This window comes from Ranitomeya variabilis, chromosome 1, assembly GCF_051348905.1.
Source record: "Ranitomeya variabilis isolate aRanVar5 chromosome 1, aRanVar5.hap1, whole genome shotgun sequence".
In the NCBI taxonomy this organism is placed as follows: domain Eukaryota; kingdom Metazoa; phylum Chordata; class Amphibia; order Anura; family Dendrobatidae; genus Ranitomeya; species Ranitomeya variabilis.
Genome location: NC_135232.1, coordinates 224,577,855 through 224,598,038, shown reverse-complemented (window position 1 = coordinate 224,598,038; position 20,184 = coordinate 224,577,855). Strand labels below are relative to the sequence as shown.

General features: G+C 44.1%; 1 protein-coding gene across 9 annotated transcripts in view; it reads left to right on the top strand.

Moving 5' to 3' along the window:
- The window catches only part of CLIP1 (CAP-Gly domain containing linker protein 1), a 121,838-nt gene that overhangs the window by 20,257 nt on the left and 81,397 nt on the right, over nucleotides 1-20,184 (top strand). For all 9 annotated transcript variants that reach the window (XM_077293154.1, XM_077293152.1, XM_077293150.1 and 6 more), the window contains exons 3-8: nucleotides 1,935-2,479; nucleotides 10,621-10,745; nucleotides 11,578-11,803; nucleotides 12,761-12,958; nucleotides 17,778-17,881; nucleotides 19,736-19,796. In XM_077293154.1, coding sequence (XP_077149269.1) covers nucleotides 1,935-2,479; nucleotides 10,621-10,745; nucleotides 11,578-11,803; nucleotides 12,761-12,958; nucleotides 17,778-17,881; nucleotides 19,736-19,796 — 1,259 coding nt within the window. The remainder of the gene's footprint in view (nucleotides 1-1,934; nucleotides 2,480-10,620; nucleotides 10,746-11,577; nucleotides 11,804-12,760; nucleotides 12,959-17,777; nucleotides 17,882-19,735; nucleotides 19,797-20,184) is intronic.

Sequence of the window (20,184 nt, the reverse complement as noted above, 5' to 3'; positions counted from 1 at the left end):
TCTCTCTTTCTCTCTTTCTCTCTCTTTCTCTCTCTTTCTCTCTTTCTCTCTTTCTCTTTCTCTTTCTCTTTCTCTTTCTCTTTCTCTTTCTCTTTCTCTTTCTCTTTCTCTTTCTCTTTCTCTTTCTCTCTCTCTTTCTCTCTCTCTCTCTCTCTCTCTCTCTCTCTCTCTCTCTTTCTTTCTTTCTCTCTCTCCTGGGCCCTTAGGGTACTGTCACACAGTGCCATTTTGATCGCTACGACGGTACGATTCGTGACGTTCTAGCGATATCGTTACGATATCGCAGTGTCTGACACGCAGCAGCGATCAGGGATCCTGCTGAGAATCGTATGTCGTAGCAGATCGTTTGGAACTTTCTTTCGTCGCTTGATCACCCGCTGACATCGCTGGATCGTTGTGTGTGACAGCGATCCAGCGATGTGTTCGCTTGTAACCAGGGTAAACATCGGGTAACTAAGCGCAGGGCCGCGCTTAGTAACCCGATGTTTACCGTGGTTACCAGCGTAAAAGTAAAAAAAACAAACAGTACATACTCACATTCCGGTGTCTGTCCTCCGGCGTCTCAGCTTCTCTGCACTGTGAGCGCCGGCCAGCCAGAAAGCGAGCACAGCGGTGACGTCTGACGTCACCGCTGTGCTCGCTTTCCGGCCGCTGTGCTTACACAGTGCAGAGAAGCTGAGACGCCGGGGGACAGACACCGGAATGTGAGTATGTACTGTTTGTTTTTTTTACGTTTACGCTGGTAACCAGGGTAAACATCGGGTTACTAAGCGCGGCCCTGCGCTTAGTAACCCGATGTTTACCCTGGTTACCCGGGGACTTCGGCATCGCTCCAGCGCCGTGATTGCAACGTGTGACCGCAGTCTACGACGCTGGAGCGATAATCATACGATCGCTGCGACGTCACGGATCGTGCCGTCGTAGCGATCAAAATGGCACTGTGTGACAGTACCCTTAGTCTTTCCCTGTTAATCACACTATTCTAACATGTGTTGTGTGGATATAATAAAAGAAAGGGAATGCTGAATACTACCAACCAGTTCAGAATCTCAATTTAACTATAGGTAGCGAAAAATTATTCGAAGACCAGAATATAAATCTGTTGTCAGCAAGAATTCACAGAGAGAATAAACATTCCACCTAATTAGCAAATAAAGGGGTGGTCCAAAACGATAGGGGAATTTTATACTAGATATCTATTTAATTTAATAATCTAACTAACTACTTTTCTAACATATTTCAATTAAAAGTTCCCTACTGTTCCCTCTCTACTGACTTCTGTCTGGGGGAGTGGGTGTGTGTTTTTTTTTTTTTTTTTTCCTATCCTTTTCATTTTTCTTTATTTCCATTGATGTTTTGGTAACCCAGCCGGCACTTGGGATTCTCAAACGGGATGTCATCAGGGGGCTGGTGCTGCGATTGGTGTCCTAGCTTCTGTCACCAACCTGAAACGAATTGCCATTAGCGTAGCTCGTTTCAGGATCTTTTCTAGTCATTGCTTTATTAAGCATGTGAGTTGCCATTTCTGATCACCAATCACTAAACTATATTCCTTTGAGCTGCCATCACTCCACTTAAAGGGATCCTGATAGCTGACACATGGCCCCGCTGCTGTATGTCGGGCTGTTGGATGGCTCCGCCGCTGCGTGGCGGGCTGCTGGAGTTTTGATAGCGGGCAGAGGTCAAGTATGCGCTGCACTTGTATAACTGACAAATGAAATCATAATGGATATTTGTAAGAATTCCAGATCTAGTTACTGCTGCACATTCTATTCTATGTGATTGAAGTGTGATGTTCATAAAATCATTTTATTTATTAAATCATCTTGTTGGCAGTAGAGTGTAATAAAACCTAATAAATGCTACAAGAAAAAGCAAAGCCTGATAATGTGCACAGTATTGTTTTATATTTATTTATTTTTTTTAATTTGCAGTTACTTCCGCAAAACCGGTAGAAAAGGCAGCGAGTGCACCAGCTGTAGAAGCGCCTGAAGTGTTTGTGGATGATTTTCGAGTAGGAGAGCATGTATGGGTTAATGGTAATAAACCGGGGTTCATTCAGTTTCTTGGAGAGACTCAGTTTGCTCCTGGACAGTGGGCGGGGATTGTTTTGGACGAAGCAATTGGTAAAAACGATGGATCTGTTGGCGGTGTTCGTTATTTCCAATGTGAAGCCTTAAGGGGAATTTTTACAAGGCCATCAAAGTTGTCACGGAAACCATTGGAAGATGAAACCAATGGTGACCATACTGCATCAAGAGCTACCTCACCAACCTCTATGTCTTCTTCAAATGTTGTGTCTTCTATGCCAGCATCCATGGCAACTCCTCTAAAAAGTACTACAACCTCTATGGAATCTAATACCCCTGCACAATTAAGTAACCTCACTCGAACCACAAGTGAATCTATATCAAATCTATCTGAGGCTGGGTCAGTCAAAAAAGGAGAACGAGAGCTCAAGCTGGGGGATAGAGTTTTGGTAAGTTTTTTTTTTTTTTTATTATTATTATTATTTTTCTTAGCTTCTAAACTACCTTATTTCTCAGCTTTTTAAATACATTTATGTAAGGTTTACAGACGTTTGGTTATCACATTATAACAGGGTATCCATTAAATATCTGATAGAAGTGGGTACCACCTTTGGGCTGCACACTTACCGTATATACTCGAATATAAGCCGAACCAAGTATAAGCCAAGACCCCTAATTTTGCCACCAAAAACTGGGAAAACTTAATGACTCGTATAAGCCTAGGGTGGGAAATGCAGCAGCTACTGGTAAATTTCAAAAATAAAAAGATACCAATAAAAGTAAAAATTAATTGAGACATCAGTAGGTATAGTTTTTATGAATATCTGTATTGAATCAGGAGCCCCATATAATGCTCCATACAAAATACACCCCATATAATGCTCCATAAAGTTTATGATGGGCCCCATATAATTCTCCATAAAGATTGTTGGGCCCCATAAGATGCTCCATACAAAAATATGCCCCATATAATGCTGCACAAAGGTTGATTATGGCCCCATAAGATGCTCCATAGAAACATTTGCCCCATATAATGCTGCACAAAGGTTGATTATGGCCCCATAAGATGCTCCATAGAAACAATTGCTCCATACAATGCGGCATAAAGGTTGATTATGGCCCCATAAGGTGCTCCATAGAAACATTTGCCCCATATGCTGCTGCAGCGATTAAAAAAGAAAAAATTGACACTCACCTCTCGTCGCTCAGGTCCCCGGCACTTGCGATATTCACCGCCGGGCGCCGCTGTGTCTTCTGGCTCTCTGCAGTGACTGTTCAGGTAGAGGGCGCACACTAAACACGTCATCGCACCCTCTGACCTGAGCTTCACAGCCAGAGGACGTGGAAGTCGGAGCCTGGCGGTGGAACAGGGACAGGTGAATATCGCGCAATGCTCACCCTCCCCTTCATACTCACCCTCCCGGCGCGGTCCCTGGCAGCTTGTCCATTGCGATGGTCTCTGGGCACCGGCAGATTGTTCCTGTGTTAAGCGGTCAGTGATACTGCTCATTAAAGTAATGAATATGCGCTCCACACCTATGGGAGTGGAGTCGCGTCCATATTCATTACTTTAATGAGCGGTACCACGTGACCACTGAACACAGGAAGAACTGCCGGCGCCTGGAGACCATCTGAGAAGCAGGGACCGCGCCGGTAGCAGGTGAGTATGTGACAGCTGCCACTCCTGCTGCTCCCCCGCCGACCCCCTGGGACAATGACTCGAGTATAAGCCGAGAGGGGCACTTTCAGCCTAAAAGAATGGGCTGAGAATCTCTGCTTATACTCGAGTGTATATGGTATGTGAAGAATGGCCACCTGATCCTAGTGGAAAAATAAGGTGGAGATATAACCACACATTCACTTTAACCTGCGTTTGAGACATTTATGGTGTGCGTGTTTCCCCCCCTTTAAGGCCGGGGAAATTTTTCATTTTTTCCCTTTCATTTACTTTGTTCGAAGACCCATAACTTTTTTTTTTTTTTTTTAATATGTTCACCCACATAGCCTCTTTCCCCACCCACCACCAGCCTCCTGTTAGTGATTGACAGTTCACGCTTCTATGCCCGAGATCTCTCGCAAGCACTGTCATTCCCAGGGGAGGCACATGCACCATAAGGACCATATTTTGTTCAAACGTCCTACTATTGATCTGAATATGAGCCTACAACTGGAATGATGGCATTTATTTGGGATCTCAGACCGGATAACTGGGGGTGGGACCTTACAGAAAAGAGTGACATGCCAGGAGACCATCAGTGGGCAGGGAAAAAGTGAGAGAGGCTGGAGAGCCGTTGGTGCCACACCTATGCACAGTTTGTGTGTAGCATTGTAGCTCGGCACCATTCTGTTGAGTGGAGCTGAGCTGCTGCATGAGACATAACCAAAAGGCAGGTGTTGTGCTGTTTTTGCAATAAACCAGCCATTGTTTTTGTTATCCTTGTTGACTCCTTTTTAAGGCTAGGTTCACATTGCGTTAATGGGTGTCCGCTAGTGCAGAGGTCCCCAACCGCCGGTCCGCGGACCAGGACCGGGCCGTTGGGGTTTTTCAGCCGGTCCGTGGCGCCGCTGACAGCTACCGTATATACTCGAGTATAAGCCGAGATTTTCAGCCCAAATTTTTGGGCTGAAAGTGCCCCCTCGGCTTATACTCGCGGTGGGGTCGGCGGGTGAGGGGGAGAGGGCGCTGAGGCATACTTACCTAGTCCCGGCGATCCTGACGCTCCCCCTGCCCGTCCCACGGTCTCCGGGTGCAGCAGCTCTTCCCCTGTACAGCGGTCACGTGGGACCGCTCATTAGAGAAATGAATAGGCTGCTCCACCTCCCATAGGGGCGGAGCCGCATAAGGCTACGTTCACATTTGCGGTGTGCGCCGCAGCGTCGCCGCATGCGTCATGCACCCCTATATTTAACATGGGGGCGCATGGACATGCCTCGCACTTGCGTTTTGCGCCGCTTGCGTCCCTGCGGCGCCCGCGTCTGGGCGCAGAGGACGCAGCAAGTTGCATTTTTGCTGCGTCAAAAATCAATGAAAAAAAGGACGCATGCGGCGCAAAACGCAGCGTTGTGCATGCGTTTTGCTGCGTTTTTGTTTGCGTTGTGCGTTGCGGCGCCGACGCTGCGGCGCACAATGCAAATGTGAACGTAGCCTTATTCATTTCTCTAATCAGGGGTAACGGTGACCGCTGATAGAGGAAGAGGCTGCGGCACCGAAGACCAGCTGTCCGGGGGAAGGAGCGGGACGCCGGGAGCAGGTAAGTATTACATAGTTACATAGTTACATAGTTACATAGTTATTGAGGTTGAAGGAAGACTTTAAGTCCATCTAGTTCAACCCATAGCCTAACCTAACATGCCCTAACATGTTGATCCAGAGGAAGGCAAAAAAACCCCATGTGGCAAAGAGTAACTCCACCATGGGGAAAAAAATTCCTTCCCGACTCCACATACGGCAATCAGACTAGTTCCCTGGATCAACGCCTTATCAAGGAATCTAGTGTATATACCCTGTAATATTATACTTTTCCAGAAAGGTATCCAGTCCCCTCTTAAATTTAATTAATGAATCACTCATTACAACATCATACGGCAGAGAGTTCCATAGTCTCACTGCTCTTACAGTAAAGAATCCGCGTCTGTTATTATGCTTAAACCTTCTTTCCTCCAGACGTAGAGGATGCCCCCTTGTCCCTGTCTCAGGTCTATGATCAAAAAGATCATCAGAAAGGTCTTTGTACTGTCCCCTCATATATTTATACATTAAAATAAGATCACCCCTTAGTCTTCGTTTTTCCAAACTAAATAGCCCCAAGTGTAATAACCTATCTTGGTATTGCAGACCCCCCAGTCCTCTAATAACCTTGGTCGCTCTTCTCTGCACCCGCTCTAGTTCAGCTATGTCTTTCTTATACACCGGAGACCAGAACTGTGCACAGTATTCTAAGTGTGGTCGAACTAGTGACTTGTATAGAGGTAAAATTATGTTCTCCTCATGAGCATCTATGCCTCTTTTAATACATCCCATTATTTTATTTGCCTTTGTAGCAGCTGCCTGACACTGGCCACTGAATATGAGTCTGTCATCCACCCATACACCCAGGTCTTTTTCATTGATGGTTTTGCCCAGAGTTTTAGAATTAAGCACATAGTTATACATCTTATTACTTCTACCCAAGTGCATGACCTTACATTTATCCCCATTAAATCTCATTTGCCATTTATCAGCCCAAGCTTCTAGTTTACATAAATCATCCTGTAATATAAAATTGTCCTCCCCTGTATTGATTACCCTACAGAGTTTAGTGTCATCTGCAAATATTGAAATTCTACTCTGAATGCCCCCTACAAGGTCATTAATAAATATGTTAAAAAGAAGAGGGCCCAATACTGACCCCTGTGGTACCCCACTGCTAACCGCGACCCAGTCCGAGTGTGCTCCATTAATAACCACCCTTTGTTTCCTATCCCTGAGCCAGCTCTCAACCCACTTACACATATTTTCCCCTATCCCCATTACTCTCATTTTATGTATCAACCTTTTGTGTGGCACCGTATCAAAAGCTTTGGAAAAGTCCATATACACTACGTCCACTGGGTTCCCTTGGTCCAGTCCGGAACTTACCTCTTCATAGAAGCTGATCAAATTAGTCTGACATGAGCGGTCCCTAGTAAACCCGTGCTGATACTGGGTCATGAGGTTATTCCTCTTCAGATACTCCAGTATAGCATCCCTTAGAATGCCCTCCAGGATTTTACCCACAGTAGAGGTTAAACTTACTGGCCTATAATTACCGAGTTCAGTTTTTGCCCCTTTTTTGAATATTGGCACCACATTTGCTATACGCCAGTCCTGTGGTACAGACCCTGTTATTATGGACTCTTTAAAGATTAAAAATAATGGTCTATCAATGACTGTACTTAGTTCCTGCAGTACTCGGGGGTGTATCCCATCCGGGCCCGGAGATTTGTCAATTTTAGTTATTTTTAGACGCCGCTGTACTTCCTGCTGGGTTAAGCAGGTGACATTTAATGGGGAATTTTTATCACTAGTCATATTGGCTGCCATGGGATTTTCTTTTGTAAATACTGATGAAAAAAAGTCATTTAGCAGATTGGCTTTTTCCTCATCCTCATCCACCATTTCACCCAGACTATTTTTAAGGGGGCCAACACTGTCATTTTTTAGTTTCTTACTATTTATATAGTTAAAGAATATTTTGGGATTATTTTTACTCTCTCTGGCAATGAGTCTCTCTGTCTCAATCTTTGCTGCCTTGATTTGCTTTTTACAGAATTTATTTAATTTTCTGTATTTATTTAATGCCTCATCACTACCTACTTCCTTTAATTCTCTAAATGCTTTCTTTTTGTTCCTTATTGCACCCCTAACAGCTCTATTTAGCCATATTGGTTTCCTCCTATTTCTAGTATGTTTATTCCCATACGGTATATACTGTGCACAGGTCCTATCCAGGATGCTAATGAACGTCTCCCATTTTCTTTGTGTATTTTTGTGTCTCAGGATATCGTCCCAGTTAATTGCACCAAGATCCTCTCTCATCCGTTGGAAATTTGCCCTCCTGAAGTTTAGTGTCCTTGTCACCCCTCTACTACACATCTTATTAAAGGAGACATGAAAACTTATTATTTTGTGATCACTATTACCCAAGTGACCCCCAACCCTTATATTTGATATGCGGTCTGGCCTGTTGGTTAATATTAGGTCTAGCAGTGCCCCCCTCCTTGTTGGGTCCTGAACCAGCTGTGAAAGGTAATTGTCTCTCATAGTTGTCAAAAACCGATTACCTTTGCTGGAACTGCAGGTTTCTGTTCCCCAATCTATTTCAGGGTAGTTGAAGTCCCCCATAATAATGACTTCTCCTTGAGTCGCAGCTTCATCTATTTGCTTTACGAGGATATTCTCCATTGCTTCCATTATTTTTGGAGATTTATAACAAACCCCTATCAGTAATTTATTATTTTTTCCCCCTCCCCTTATCTCCACCCACAGGGACTCCACATTTTCATTAAATTCACCTATATTATCACGCAGGATGGGTTTTAAGGAAGATTTTACATATAGACACACCCCTCCCCCTCGCTTATCTGTACGGTCATTTCTGAACAGGCTATAGCCCTGCAAGTTAACAGCCCAGTCATGGCTCTCATCCAGCCACGTCTCAGATATCCCCACCATGTCATAATTATGCTCCAACAACATTAGTTCTAATTCGTCCATTTTGTTGGCGAGGCTTCTGGCATTAGTATACATGCACTTGATGTTCCTCTCTGGACCTCTATTCTTTCTTAAATTATTAACTGTTCTAACCCCACCCCCCATGCCACCGCCACCCCCAACTTCCTTATTTGTGCCCAGCTCTCTATCTGCACTATCTTCCCCTCCTATAAAATGAATACCCTCCCCCCCAATCCCTAGTTTAAACACTCCTCCAACCTTCTAACCATTTTCTCCCCCAGCACAGCTGCCCCTTCCCCATTGAGGTGCAGCCCGTCCCTAGCGTAGAGCCTGTAGCCCACTGAGAAGTCGGCCCAGTTCTGCAGGAACCCAAACCCCTCCTTCCTACACCAATTCTTGAGCCACTTATTAACCTCCCTAATCTCCCGTTGCCTCTCTGGCGTGGCACGTGGTACAGGCAGTATTTCGGAAAATACCACGTTGGAGGTCCTTGCTTTCAGCTTGCAGCCTAATTCCCTGAAATCATCTTTAAGGACCTTCCACCTACCTCTAACTTTGTCATTTGTGCCAATGTGCACCATGACTGCTGGGTCCTCACCAGCCCCTCCCAGTAATCTGTCCACCCGATCAGCGATGTGTCGGATTCGAGCGCCAGGTAGGCAGCACACCGTCCGACGATCCCTGTCTTTGTGACAGATTGCCCTATCTGTTCCCCTAATAATTGAGTCCCCCACTACCAGCACCTGTCTGGCCTGCCCTGCTCTCCTATTTCCCTCCTTACTGGAGCAGTCACTCCTCCGGCTTTCAGAGGACATGCCTGGCTGCAGCAGTGCTACCCCTGTACTGGCACCCCCCTCATCTGCCAACTTAGCAAACTTATTGGGGTGTGCCAGATCAGTACTAGCCTCCCTGGCACTCTTCCCTCTACCCCGTCACCTGTCCTCGTTCCACACGCCGGGCGCTGTCTCCATCTTCCCGGCGTCTCTCCTCACTGACTGTGCAGGTCAGAGGGCGCGATGACGCATATAGTGTGCGCGCCGCCCTCTGCCTGATCAGTCAGTGCGGAGAGACGCCGGGACCGGACGCTGAGGAGCTGCAAGCAAGAGAGGTGAGTATGTCATTTATTATTTTTATTGCAGCAGCAGCACAGCTATGGGGCAATAATAAACGGTGCAGAGCACTGTATGGCTCAGCTATGGGGCAATAATGGTGCAGAGCACTGTATGGCACAGCTATGGGGCAATAATGGTGCAGAGCACTATATGGCACAGCTATGGGGCAATAATGGTGCAGAGCACTATATGGCACAGCTATGGGGCAATAATGGTGCAGAGCACTGTATGGCACAGCTATGGGGCAATAATGGTGCAGAGCACTGTATGGCACAGCTATGGGGCAATCATGGTGCAGAGCACTGTATGGCACAGCTATGGGGCAATAATGGTGCAGAGCACTATATGGCACAGCTATGGGGCAATAATGGTGCAGAGCACTGTATGGCACAGCTATGGGGCAATAATGGTGCAGAGCACTATATGGCACAGCTATGGGGCAATTATGAACGGTGCAGAGCACTATATGGCACAGCTATGGGGCAATAATAAACGGTGCAGAGCACTGTATGGCACAGCTATGGGGCAATAATAAACGGTGCAGAGCACTGTATGGCACAGCTATGGGGCAATAATAAACGGTGCAGAGCACTGTATGGCACAGCTATGGGGCAATAATGGTGCAGAGCACCAGGGAAACAAGCATGGTGCTCCCACTCATTCTGAACCTATGGTAAGTTGAATCACATTCTCATTATAAATGTCATAATTATATGATAAGTATGCACTAAGCTCCATCCCTCCATAACCCCACCCCCATATGACCAAAGCCCCGCCCCTGCCCCACCCCCACCGGGCCATGGAAAACTGGTCTTGCTTAAAGCCGGTCCCTGGTGCAAAAAAGGTTGGGGACCTCTGCGCTAGCGGACTCCGTTACATGGCGAAATTGTCGCAATTAACGCCATGTAACGGGTCCGTTAGCGCACCCATTGACAGCAATGTGCTAACGGGTTGCCAACGCATCGCTAGCGCATGCCATTTTCGGCACGCGCTAGCGATGTGCCGTTATTTTCTGACGGAACTCGGACGCTGCTTGCAGCGTCCGAGGTGCGCCCGAGGTCCGTTCCTCGCTAGCGGGATCGGCAAACGCGATCCCTATAGATACATTGCGTTAGCGCAATCCGCTAGCGCTATGCGCTAAACGGATTGCCCTAACGCAATGTGAACCTAGCCTAAGCCTTGTTCACATTGGATTGTTGCTCTGTGCTGGCCAGTCTGTCACTGGGGTTATGTGGGGGCACTAAATGTGTTGTTTCTACTTAATAGTTCTTACTTAATTTTGTAGGTAAGCGGTTCAAAAGCTGGAGTTATACGGTTTCTGGGGGAGACAGATTTTGCCAAAGGAGAGTGGTGTGGCGTAGAGCTAGATGAACCTTTAGGAAAAAATGATGGAGCAGTAGCTGGCACAAGGTAAGTTACACAAGGAAAGCCTAAAGCTGATCATATACTTAGAAATAATGTTTGCCTAAACCTGGAATGGCCACAGATCTTGTGTATTTTGGCCACTTGACTGTCCCTATACAACAGATATTCAGGGGAAGGGTGAGCAAGATTGATGGTTAGATTTCAATATACCATATATGTTGTTCCTACAGGCGATAAGCTGCTGCCAGACAGGTTTTTCACCTGCCTCTTACCCTCTTATAATGTTTTACCTACTTTTCCTATCTTAATCCTGAAGTCTTGTCATTCTCTCACTGGTCACTGAGCCTTACGATAAACTGACACTTTCACTTCTGTCTATATGACTTCTCAGCAGTCATCTCATTAGAATCACAGAGAATGAATTCTATGCCAGCTAGTATTTGCGCCAATTTCTGATGTAAATTATTGAACGTTTTCTTTGTGGGGGATGCTTTGTTCCTCCTGATAATCCTCACCCACTTTTTAAAAGTTTCTGAAAATGGCAGAAAACAGGAGTAGTAGCTTTAGCTGGAAAAATGGCATTCGCCAAAAACTGCAGTAAAGCCAATGAAAAATTTCCCACCTGTTTCCACTACAACTTTGGATCCATTTGTCATCAATCCCTGTGATCTCTTAATTATAACTAATCCAGTGTTTTATTTCTTTCCTTAGTACTGAATTCTAAAAAATACATCCACCTGATAATGCAGTGTTAGAAGCAACCATTTTTATTTTTATAGACCCTCATTTTTCTTGACCTTGTGGATGATTGTGTTATGGAGCTGGTACCTACATTTAAGAAGAATACCACATATTATGTTGTCTTTATTTTATTTAGGTATTTTCAGTGTCAGCCGAAGTATGGCTTGTTTGCACCTGTACATAAGGTTACACGGATCGGTTTTCCATCAACTACACCAGCTAAGGCAAAAACCACCGTAAGAAAAGTACCCGTAACTCCTACAACACCAGCATCCCTAAAACGCAGTCCAAGTGCATCCTCTATAAGCTCCATGAGCTCAATTTCATCATCAGTGAGCAACAAACCAAGTCGCACTGGACTGGTAAGTGGGGGGAAACAGTCATTTTATTATCCCAAACTTATGGCATATTAATAGGATATGTTATGACTTGATAATCAGTGGAGTTATACCTCTGAGACTCACACTAGTTCTGAAACCGAAGGGGCTACAACACTGATTAAGTGCTTCAGGCACTTAAAAGTCTTTTATTTGCACAGCAACAATTCTAGGCACTCACTGTGCAGGGGAACTGCAGCGCAAGTCCATGGAATTGAATGGGGTCAGCTGTGGTTTTCTGCATGGCTGTGTCCAGAAGGAGCACTGTGAAGAGCCATAGCACTCCACCAAGTCACCTAGAGTCCCCATTGATTCTAGAGTTATCACTTTATGGGAATACTTCTTTAAAAGGGTTGTCTGGGGCTTTTATATTGGTGGCATAACCTTAGGGTAAGTCATCAATATCTGATCGTTGGGGGTGTGACACCGGCACCCCCACCGATTAGCTGTACCCTGTGCCAGTGGCAGCCGGATATGCTTAGTTTCAGAACTACATAGCACCTTTTTGTTAACAGTATAGTGGTTGCAGCTGGGCACTACTTCACATCCACCCCTTATTTGATTCAATAGGGGACAGATATGCAGAACCCTTCCGTGGCCACTATGCAGTAGATGTAACTGTGCTGAGCAGCTCCGCAATCTGTATATCCAGTGTCGCACCCGCACCGTTCAGATATTGATAACTTCTCTTAAGGATAGGCCATCAATATAAAGTCCCCAACAAGCCATTTAACACACTTCTTTTTGAAAATGAACCATTTTTGTCATTTGTTATAAAGCATTCCTGTTGGTCTTTTTTGTGTTTTTTTTTTTTTTTGGGGGGGGAAAGTAATCTTTGTGTGCAACTTTTTACTTATGTTTTACTCCTTATAAATTGATTCTGGTAACATTAATCTATTACTTTAACATTAATCTATTACTTTATGTACTTAAAATATACAGTTAACAGAAACCTCCTCAAGATATGCAAGAAAAATATCCGGTACCACAGCTCTCCAGGAGGCTCTGAAAGAGAAGCAGCAACATATAGAGCAGCTTCTGGCTGAAAGGGACATGGAGAGGGCTGAAGTGGCTAAAGCTACAAGTCATGTTGGAGAAGTGGAGCAGGAGTTAGCTGTAATACGAGATGGACATGACCAGGTATCATTTCTTCAATGCACTTAGTGGCAGCTGCATTTGTCAAGAGTGTGTTTATCTTCGTGGTTTAAGTATATAATACTGATCTTCAATTAGGTACTGCTTTCACAGGATTCAGAGGGTTGAACTTGATGTTAGAGTGAACTAAAGGTACCGTCACATTAAGCGACGCTGCAGCAATATAGACAACGATGCCGATCGCTGCAGCGTCGCTGTTTAGTCGTTGTGTGGTCGCTGGAGAGCTGTCACACAGACAGCTCTCCAGCGACCAACGATGCCGAAGTCCCCGGGTAACCAGGGTAAACATGGGGTTACTAAGCGCAGGGCCGCGCTTAGTAACCCGATGTTTACCCTGGTTACCAGTGTAAATGTAAAAAAAACCAAACACTACATACTTACATTCCGGTGCCTGTCGCGTCCCCCGACGTCCGCTTCCCTGCACTGTGTAAGCGCCGGCCCTAAAGCAGAGCGGTGACGTCACTGCTGTGCTTTGCTTTACGGCCGGCACTGACACATTCAGTGCAGGAAGCTCTGAGCAGCAACTTCGGACGCCGGGGGACGTGACAGACATCAGAAGGTGAGTATGTAGTGTTTTTTTTTTACTTTTACAATGGTAACCAGGGTAAATATCGGGTTACTAAGCGCGGCCCTGCGCTTAGTAACCCGATATTTACCCTGGTTACCATTGTAAAACATTGCTGGCATCTTTGCTTTTGCTGTCAAACACGACGATACACGCCGATCTGACGACCAAATAAAGTTCTGGACTTTAAGCTCCGACCAACGATATTACAGCAGGATCCAGATCGCTGCTGCGTGTTAAACACAACGATATCGCTATCCAGGACGCTGCAACGTCACGGATCGCTATCGTTGTTATTGGAAAGTTGGTCAGTGTGAAGGTACCTAGAGGATATAATTAGGATATTTTATGGATTAATAATATGTACGGTATACAGTGAGTGTGTTTGGTTTCTAGAGAGCTTGTAATCTTTCTAATGTTTGGAGTTAAAAAACGTAATACAATAGAGTTGATTTTACTCACACTAGCATGTTGACAATTGTGTATACAATACGTATGCAATATCTGTTTATGAAAAAAGCTTAATTTATGGCTGATAACAATCTCTTACTATCGCTCCACAATACTCAGAATGATCTGAACACTCACCGTATTTTGGAGACAGATCCTCTTTTTAAGCAGGGTATGTTATAGGTGAACTCACCGTTATTTTAAATGGTAATCTATTAATTTATGAGGAGTATTCAGAGACCGACAAGCTTACACACCAAAAACACCCGACTTTAAATTTGTTTTATTAGTAAAAATTACACCCCCATCACAGTGAAAATAGCACCTTTATGTTAGACATACACTATAAAATGCATAGGGATAACGAATCCTTGTGATGTAACAGTAAAATGTAATTCCACCTACACTAGTCAAGAAAAATAATGTAATCTCTACCAATAAAGGCCTATAGAAGTCAGATTCAAGCTTGTACAAATAGATCAGGTAGCAGCCCTATACAACTAACATAGAAAAACAGAAAAAAAAATAAAAACCACAACATGAAGAGCAGACTCACCAAAACCTTGTCAAATGACAAATGCACTCGCAGGGTGCAGTAGGCCCCCGATAATAAATGCTAAAGCAGCACAGGTGCAAGCTACTGATGAGAGCAACCACCCACTCACCCAAACATTAGAGGGGTTGGCAGCCTAGTAGCAAAAATGCACACAGGTAAGGCTCGCATAAGACACTATTCACACAGATAAATGTGATGCACAGTGTCTGGACAACCTAGTGATCACGCCCATAGTATTAGCAGGCGGGTCGTCCAGCACTATATATATATATATATATATATATATATATATATATATATATATATATATATATATATATATATATATATATATATATATATATATATATATATATATATATATATATGCATATATATATATATATATATATATATATATATATATATATATACATATATATATGCAACACACAAGGAACAAAATAAAGGGGCCCTGCCACACCCTGCAAAAAAGATGAAAAATTAAATAATGTATATAATACATTAGATGAGGTATTAGTTACAATAGCAGCCCTATACAACCATAGATCTGTGTCTAATTCACAAGAGTATAAAATGTGTGTTCAGGGTACAAAAAAAATGTGAATGGTGTCTTTAGTTTGTTGAACTGTATAATTGTCCCCCACCTAGGAGTATACCTGGTTTTGGTGCACCATGTGTCAGATCCATGTCATTGAAGCAAGCCCACAAATTGAGCCTGCATTACTACTGGCAGATGATGGCTGTGTTATTCAGCCATCAACTATCTTTAACAGTAGTGAGTTCAGTGAAGCTTCACTTCTCATGCTGCTAACTCCTTAAATGCTGCTGTCAATCACTGATGGCGGCATTAACAATGTGTCATTCCAAGCGCCAAACACCTTTTCCTTTCCTACGAACATATTTCATACCATGTATCCATAGAAGTAGAAAAAGGTATGGTACCTGCCTTAAATTTAAATACAACCTTTATCCCACATACAAAACATGTAGACAAGCACAGGCAATAGCCATAATCCCCAAATCAACACTTTTTTCTACTTCTATGGATACTATTTGCTTGATTGTGCTTTGCTTGATATTGTATTAATCGCCAACGTATTGCATTATATCCAGAGTGGGATTAAAGGGAACCTGTCACCCCCAAAATTGACGATGAGCTAAACCCACCAGCATCAGGGGCTTATCTACAGTATTCTGTAATGCTGTAGATAAGCCCCTGATGTATCCTGAAAGATGAGAAAAAGAAGTTAGATTATACTCACCCAGGGGCGGTCCCGCTCCAGTCCGGTCCGATGGGTGTCGCGGTCCGGGTCCGGGGCCTCCCATCTTCTTAAGATGATGTCCTCTTCTTGTCTTCACGCTGCGTCTCCGGCGCAGGCATACTTTGCCCTGTTGAGGGCAGAGCAAAGTACTGCAGTGTGCAGGCGCTGGGCCTCTCTGACCTTTCCCGGCATGGCCCCCTCATCCCCATCTTTGGCCATCTCATCTCCATCCTTGTATGCATGGCCATCTCATTCCTATCCTGATATGCATGGTTCCTCCCTGTCCTGGTATGCAGGGACCCCTTGAGAAAAGCATAACGTGTCCCCGCTCATTAAGGGAATCAATGTTCACTGCACTCCACGCCTGTGGGAGTGGAGAGAGGTGAATATTCATAACTCTTAAGTAGCCCCTGGGATCGCCTGGCAGCTGCTGGAAGCTACGGCTGACACTGCGCGCTATAAGAGACATGAATATTCACTGCCGCTCAACCTCCCCTGCCATCTTCTGGGACAATGGCTTGAGTATAAGCCGGGGGGGCGTTTTCAGCACACACAAAAAACATGCTGAAAAACTCGGCTTATACTTGAGTATATATGGTAATATGTATAGTTTACAGGCGCAAGTTTGTATCGCTGTACTCATTCTGAACTGTAGAATTCTGTTGCCAATGAACAACTGTAAAATTGCATTTTTGGGGGGCAGTTTTACTAGACTTGGAAGCTTTTTTTTTTTTTTAAACGGTGTAATTGAAAACATCATTTGGTAGACCATTCACCTTTATTTAAAACAACATTTTTCTTAATGAACCCACAAAGGGACGTTTAAACGGATCCCCTGACTGGAAGGAAATTACCAACTCATGGCTAATAGCAGTGGCATATGTAGGGGGGGGCAGCCGGGGCATGTGCCCCGGGCGCAGCCGGCAGGGGGGCGCAGTCGGGCCGCCTAATTCGGCGGTCCGCAGTGTCTTCCCCGGCGGCAGCATTCTGCCGCCCCCGGTCTGGGAGTCAGCTGTTCTCTGTGCCGACTGTCAAGCTGACAGCCGGCACAGAGACGCTGCAGAGTGCCGGCTCCCAATGTGTGCAGAGGTGGAGGGGGGCCCCTGCAGAGTGGCTGCGGTGGGCAGGGATAAATCCCTGCAGCTCCGCTGCCCAGCGATCGGTCTTCCTGCTTCCTCTTGCTTCCTCACACAGACGCGCCGCTGGATGACGTCATCATTCAGCGGCCGGCTGTATGAGAGGAAGGCGATGGAGATGCTGCGGCAGAGCGCGAGGAGAGGTGAGAGGTGTGTGTGTATGTGTGTGTGTGTGTGTGTATGTGAGTGTGTGTGTATATGTGTGTGTGTGTGTGTGTGTGTGTGTGTGTGTCTCAGTATTGGGTGTGTTTGTGTGTGTGTGTGTATCGCGCTGCAGGGGAATGTGCAGAGAAGTGAATGGTGTGTGTGTGGGGGGAGGGGAGGGCAATGATGGGGCTGACGGGGGGCATATGGGGGGGGGGGGGGGGGGTGCGCGCCAAAATGAATTCTTGCCCCGGGTGCCAGAAACGCTAGATACACCCCTGGCTAATGGATATCTTCCTAATGACCAATACAAACATTGTGGTTTTAATTGGCACACAATTTATATTAAGTTGACAAACAAGAGCTATATTTAAATATCACAGAATCTTTAGGATCTACTTGCCACCAGCAATTTGTAAATAAGTTCCAAATACCCTACATTGATTCTTTCTAAACAAGTAGATGTGTATTCAGAACTACAACTTGTTCTACAAAAAACAAACTCAAATATTTCTGTGTACAGAAAATTTAAAGTTATGGCTCATGGAAGAGGGGGAGGAAAGGGCAAAAATGGGAAATCTCCCCATTTAGGAAAGGGTTTAGTTTTTCGTTTTTTTTTTTTATATATGTATTTATGTATTCTGTTCTAGCTATATCATGTATTTCATTTTCTACAATTTTTCTTCAGTATGTGATGGAAATGGAGGGTAAAATGGATCAGTTACGTGCTATGGTAGAAGCTGCCGACCGAGAAAAAGTTGAACTTCTAAACCAACTAGAGGAAGAAAAGAGGTATCATTTATATGTTCGTTTACTGCCTAGCTGCTGACATTTTAAATACTTTTGGTCTGATTAATGAATATCGGCTTTATTCACTCCAATCTTCATATGATGTGATGAAGTCAGATGCTCTGGATTCATGAAGAGGTGTGCATCTCTCCGCAAATTCTACTCCAGTCACTTCTGGAGCAAAGTTTGTTGCATAGTGGACGTCCCTGCGCATCATGAATTTGACAAATATCTGTCACTATTTCCCTGCCCCAGCTCCAAAAATGGTGTGAAAATAGCAAAATTCACAAAATCTTACTGCAGCCTCAAGTTGCGCCAAAATTTTATGACTTTTTAACGTTTTTTTTATGCCTGAATACTGTCATAAAAGCTTTGATGAATTTGGCTCTTTAAAAAAAAAAAAAAAAAAAATTTTTGTATTTAGTATAAAAATATCTATATTTATTTGTGTACCTGCTTTTCTGCATCTATTTTCTGTGTACTACTTACTGAATAGCAGGAAGAGGTCAATCCAGGTCCATCTTGCTAGATCGATGTAATGTAAAAGGCAAGGGCTGCTTGGTGACAAGTATTGTGGGACATTGAGTTTGCAGTGTCTAATTGCAATATTGCATCTAATGATTTCCTTTGGTGGCACATAGCGACTTGCAACCTCTGCACAGCAAAATTGCAGCCGTAACGTGGTTGCGTGACAGCAAGTGTCAGACAAATAACCCTAGCCTAAATCTAAAAATGTTAGGGCTTGGCTTAGTAACTCTTGATATATATACGTATATCTGTCTTTGTTCCTATGTTAAGTAGTTATAGCAAAGCTTTTATTTTTCAAAGAAATAGATGAATGTGCTGCAGGCAAAAAAGACAGGATTTCTGTTAAGACAGTTTTCATGAATGATTCAGAGTTTAGCACCTAGCTTAGTAAATGGGCTGTGAGGTGGAAAACAATGTGTGAACATTTTGGACTTATTTAGTTTGGAAAAAAAGCTTCTGTAGAGTTAGGCTACTTTCACACTAGCGTCGGGAACAACCCGTCGCTGTGCGTCGGGCCGAGGTTCCCGACGCTAGCGTGGTCTCCGCTGCACAACGGGGGCAGCGGATGCATTTTTCCCACGCATCCGCTGCCCCATTGTGAGGTGCGGGGAAGTGCGGGGAGGTGGGGGCGGAGTTCCGGCCGCGCATGCGCGGTCGGAAAAAGCGGACCGTCGGGAGCAAAAAACGTTACATGTAACGTTTTTTGCTCCCGACGGTCCGCTACCACACGCCCAAGCGTCGCAAAACGGACGCAACGTTTGGCAATGCGTCGCAAATGCGTCGCTAATGTTAGTCTATGACGAAAAAACGTATCCAGCAAGAACTTTTGCTGGATGCGTATTTTCGGCAAAACGACGCATTTGCGACGTATTGCAGTTAACGCTAGTGTGAAAGTAGCCTTAAAACATGTTTAGTTTCTGCTAGAAGAATAGATGAAAACTATGTAACTAAAACTATTCTCAGACACTGGCCATTTAATGATATGTTACACCACGTGCACACGTTGAGTATTTGGTGAGGTTTTTTTTATGTCTGTACTTTGTAGGCCAAAACCAGGAGTGGGTGATAAATGCAGAAGTGACGTGTTTCTATGATACTTTTCCTTTGATTATTCCACTTTTGGTTTTGGTTTGCAAATACTGATGTAAAGTACTGACCAAATACTGAATATATGAACATGACTCACAAATTACTTAACTTATCGTAAAATTAATTAAATTACATAAGGTTTTATTCTCCATTCATTTCAAAAGCTAAGTTCAGCATTCTTATGCTTTTATCATAATTGTTCAATTGTTAAAGTCCCATAAATGTATTTTAATCTTTCAGAAAAGTAGAAGATCTACAATTCCGTGTTGAAGAAGAATCCATTACCAAGGGAGATTTGGAGGTAAAAAAAAGAATACTTTTAGGATTTTATATAGAAACAATGACTTCTTTTAAATGTATCTTTCGTACAGTTTAGAAGTAGGGTGACACAAATACAGGGCACGTGAAGTAGATTGTGATGGAGAAAACTATATTTAATAATAATGTGGTTTTCTACATTAGAGCAGTCCAAAACCTTCCAAAAATATAAACTCAATAGTTCCATCATCTTGGTAATGCCTCTTGCTTGCTGTTGCTTTTTCACAATCTGAAATCAAACTCAATAAAATTTTTGATGCTTGCAAAACTTGAGGTGAAGTAAAAGTGGTTAATTTCAGATAACCCTCAATTAGATTCTCTGGATTTCAAGTCATCTCCAGTTTTCTAAGCATGAATACAGCATTGAATTT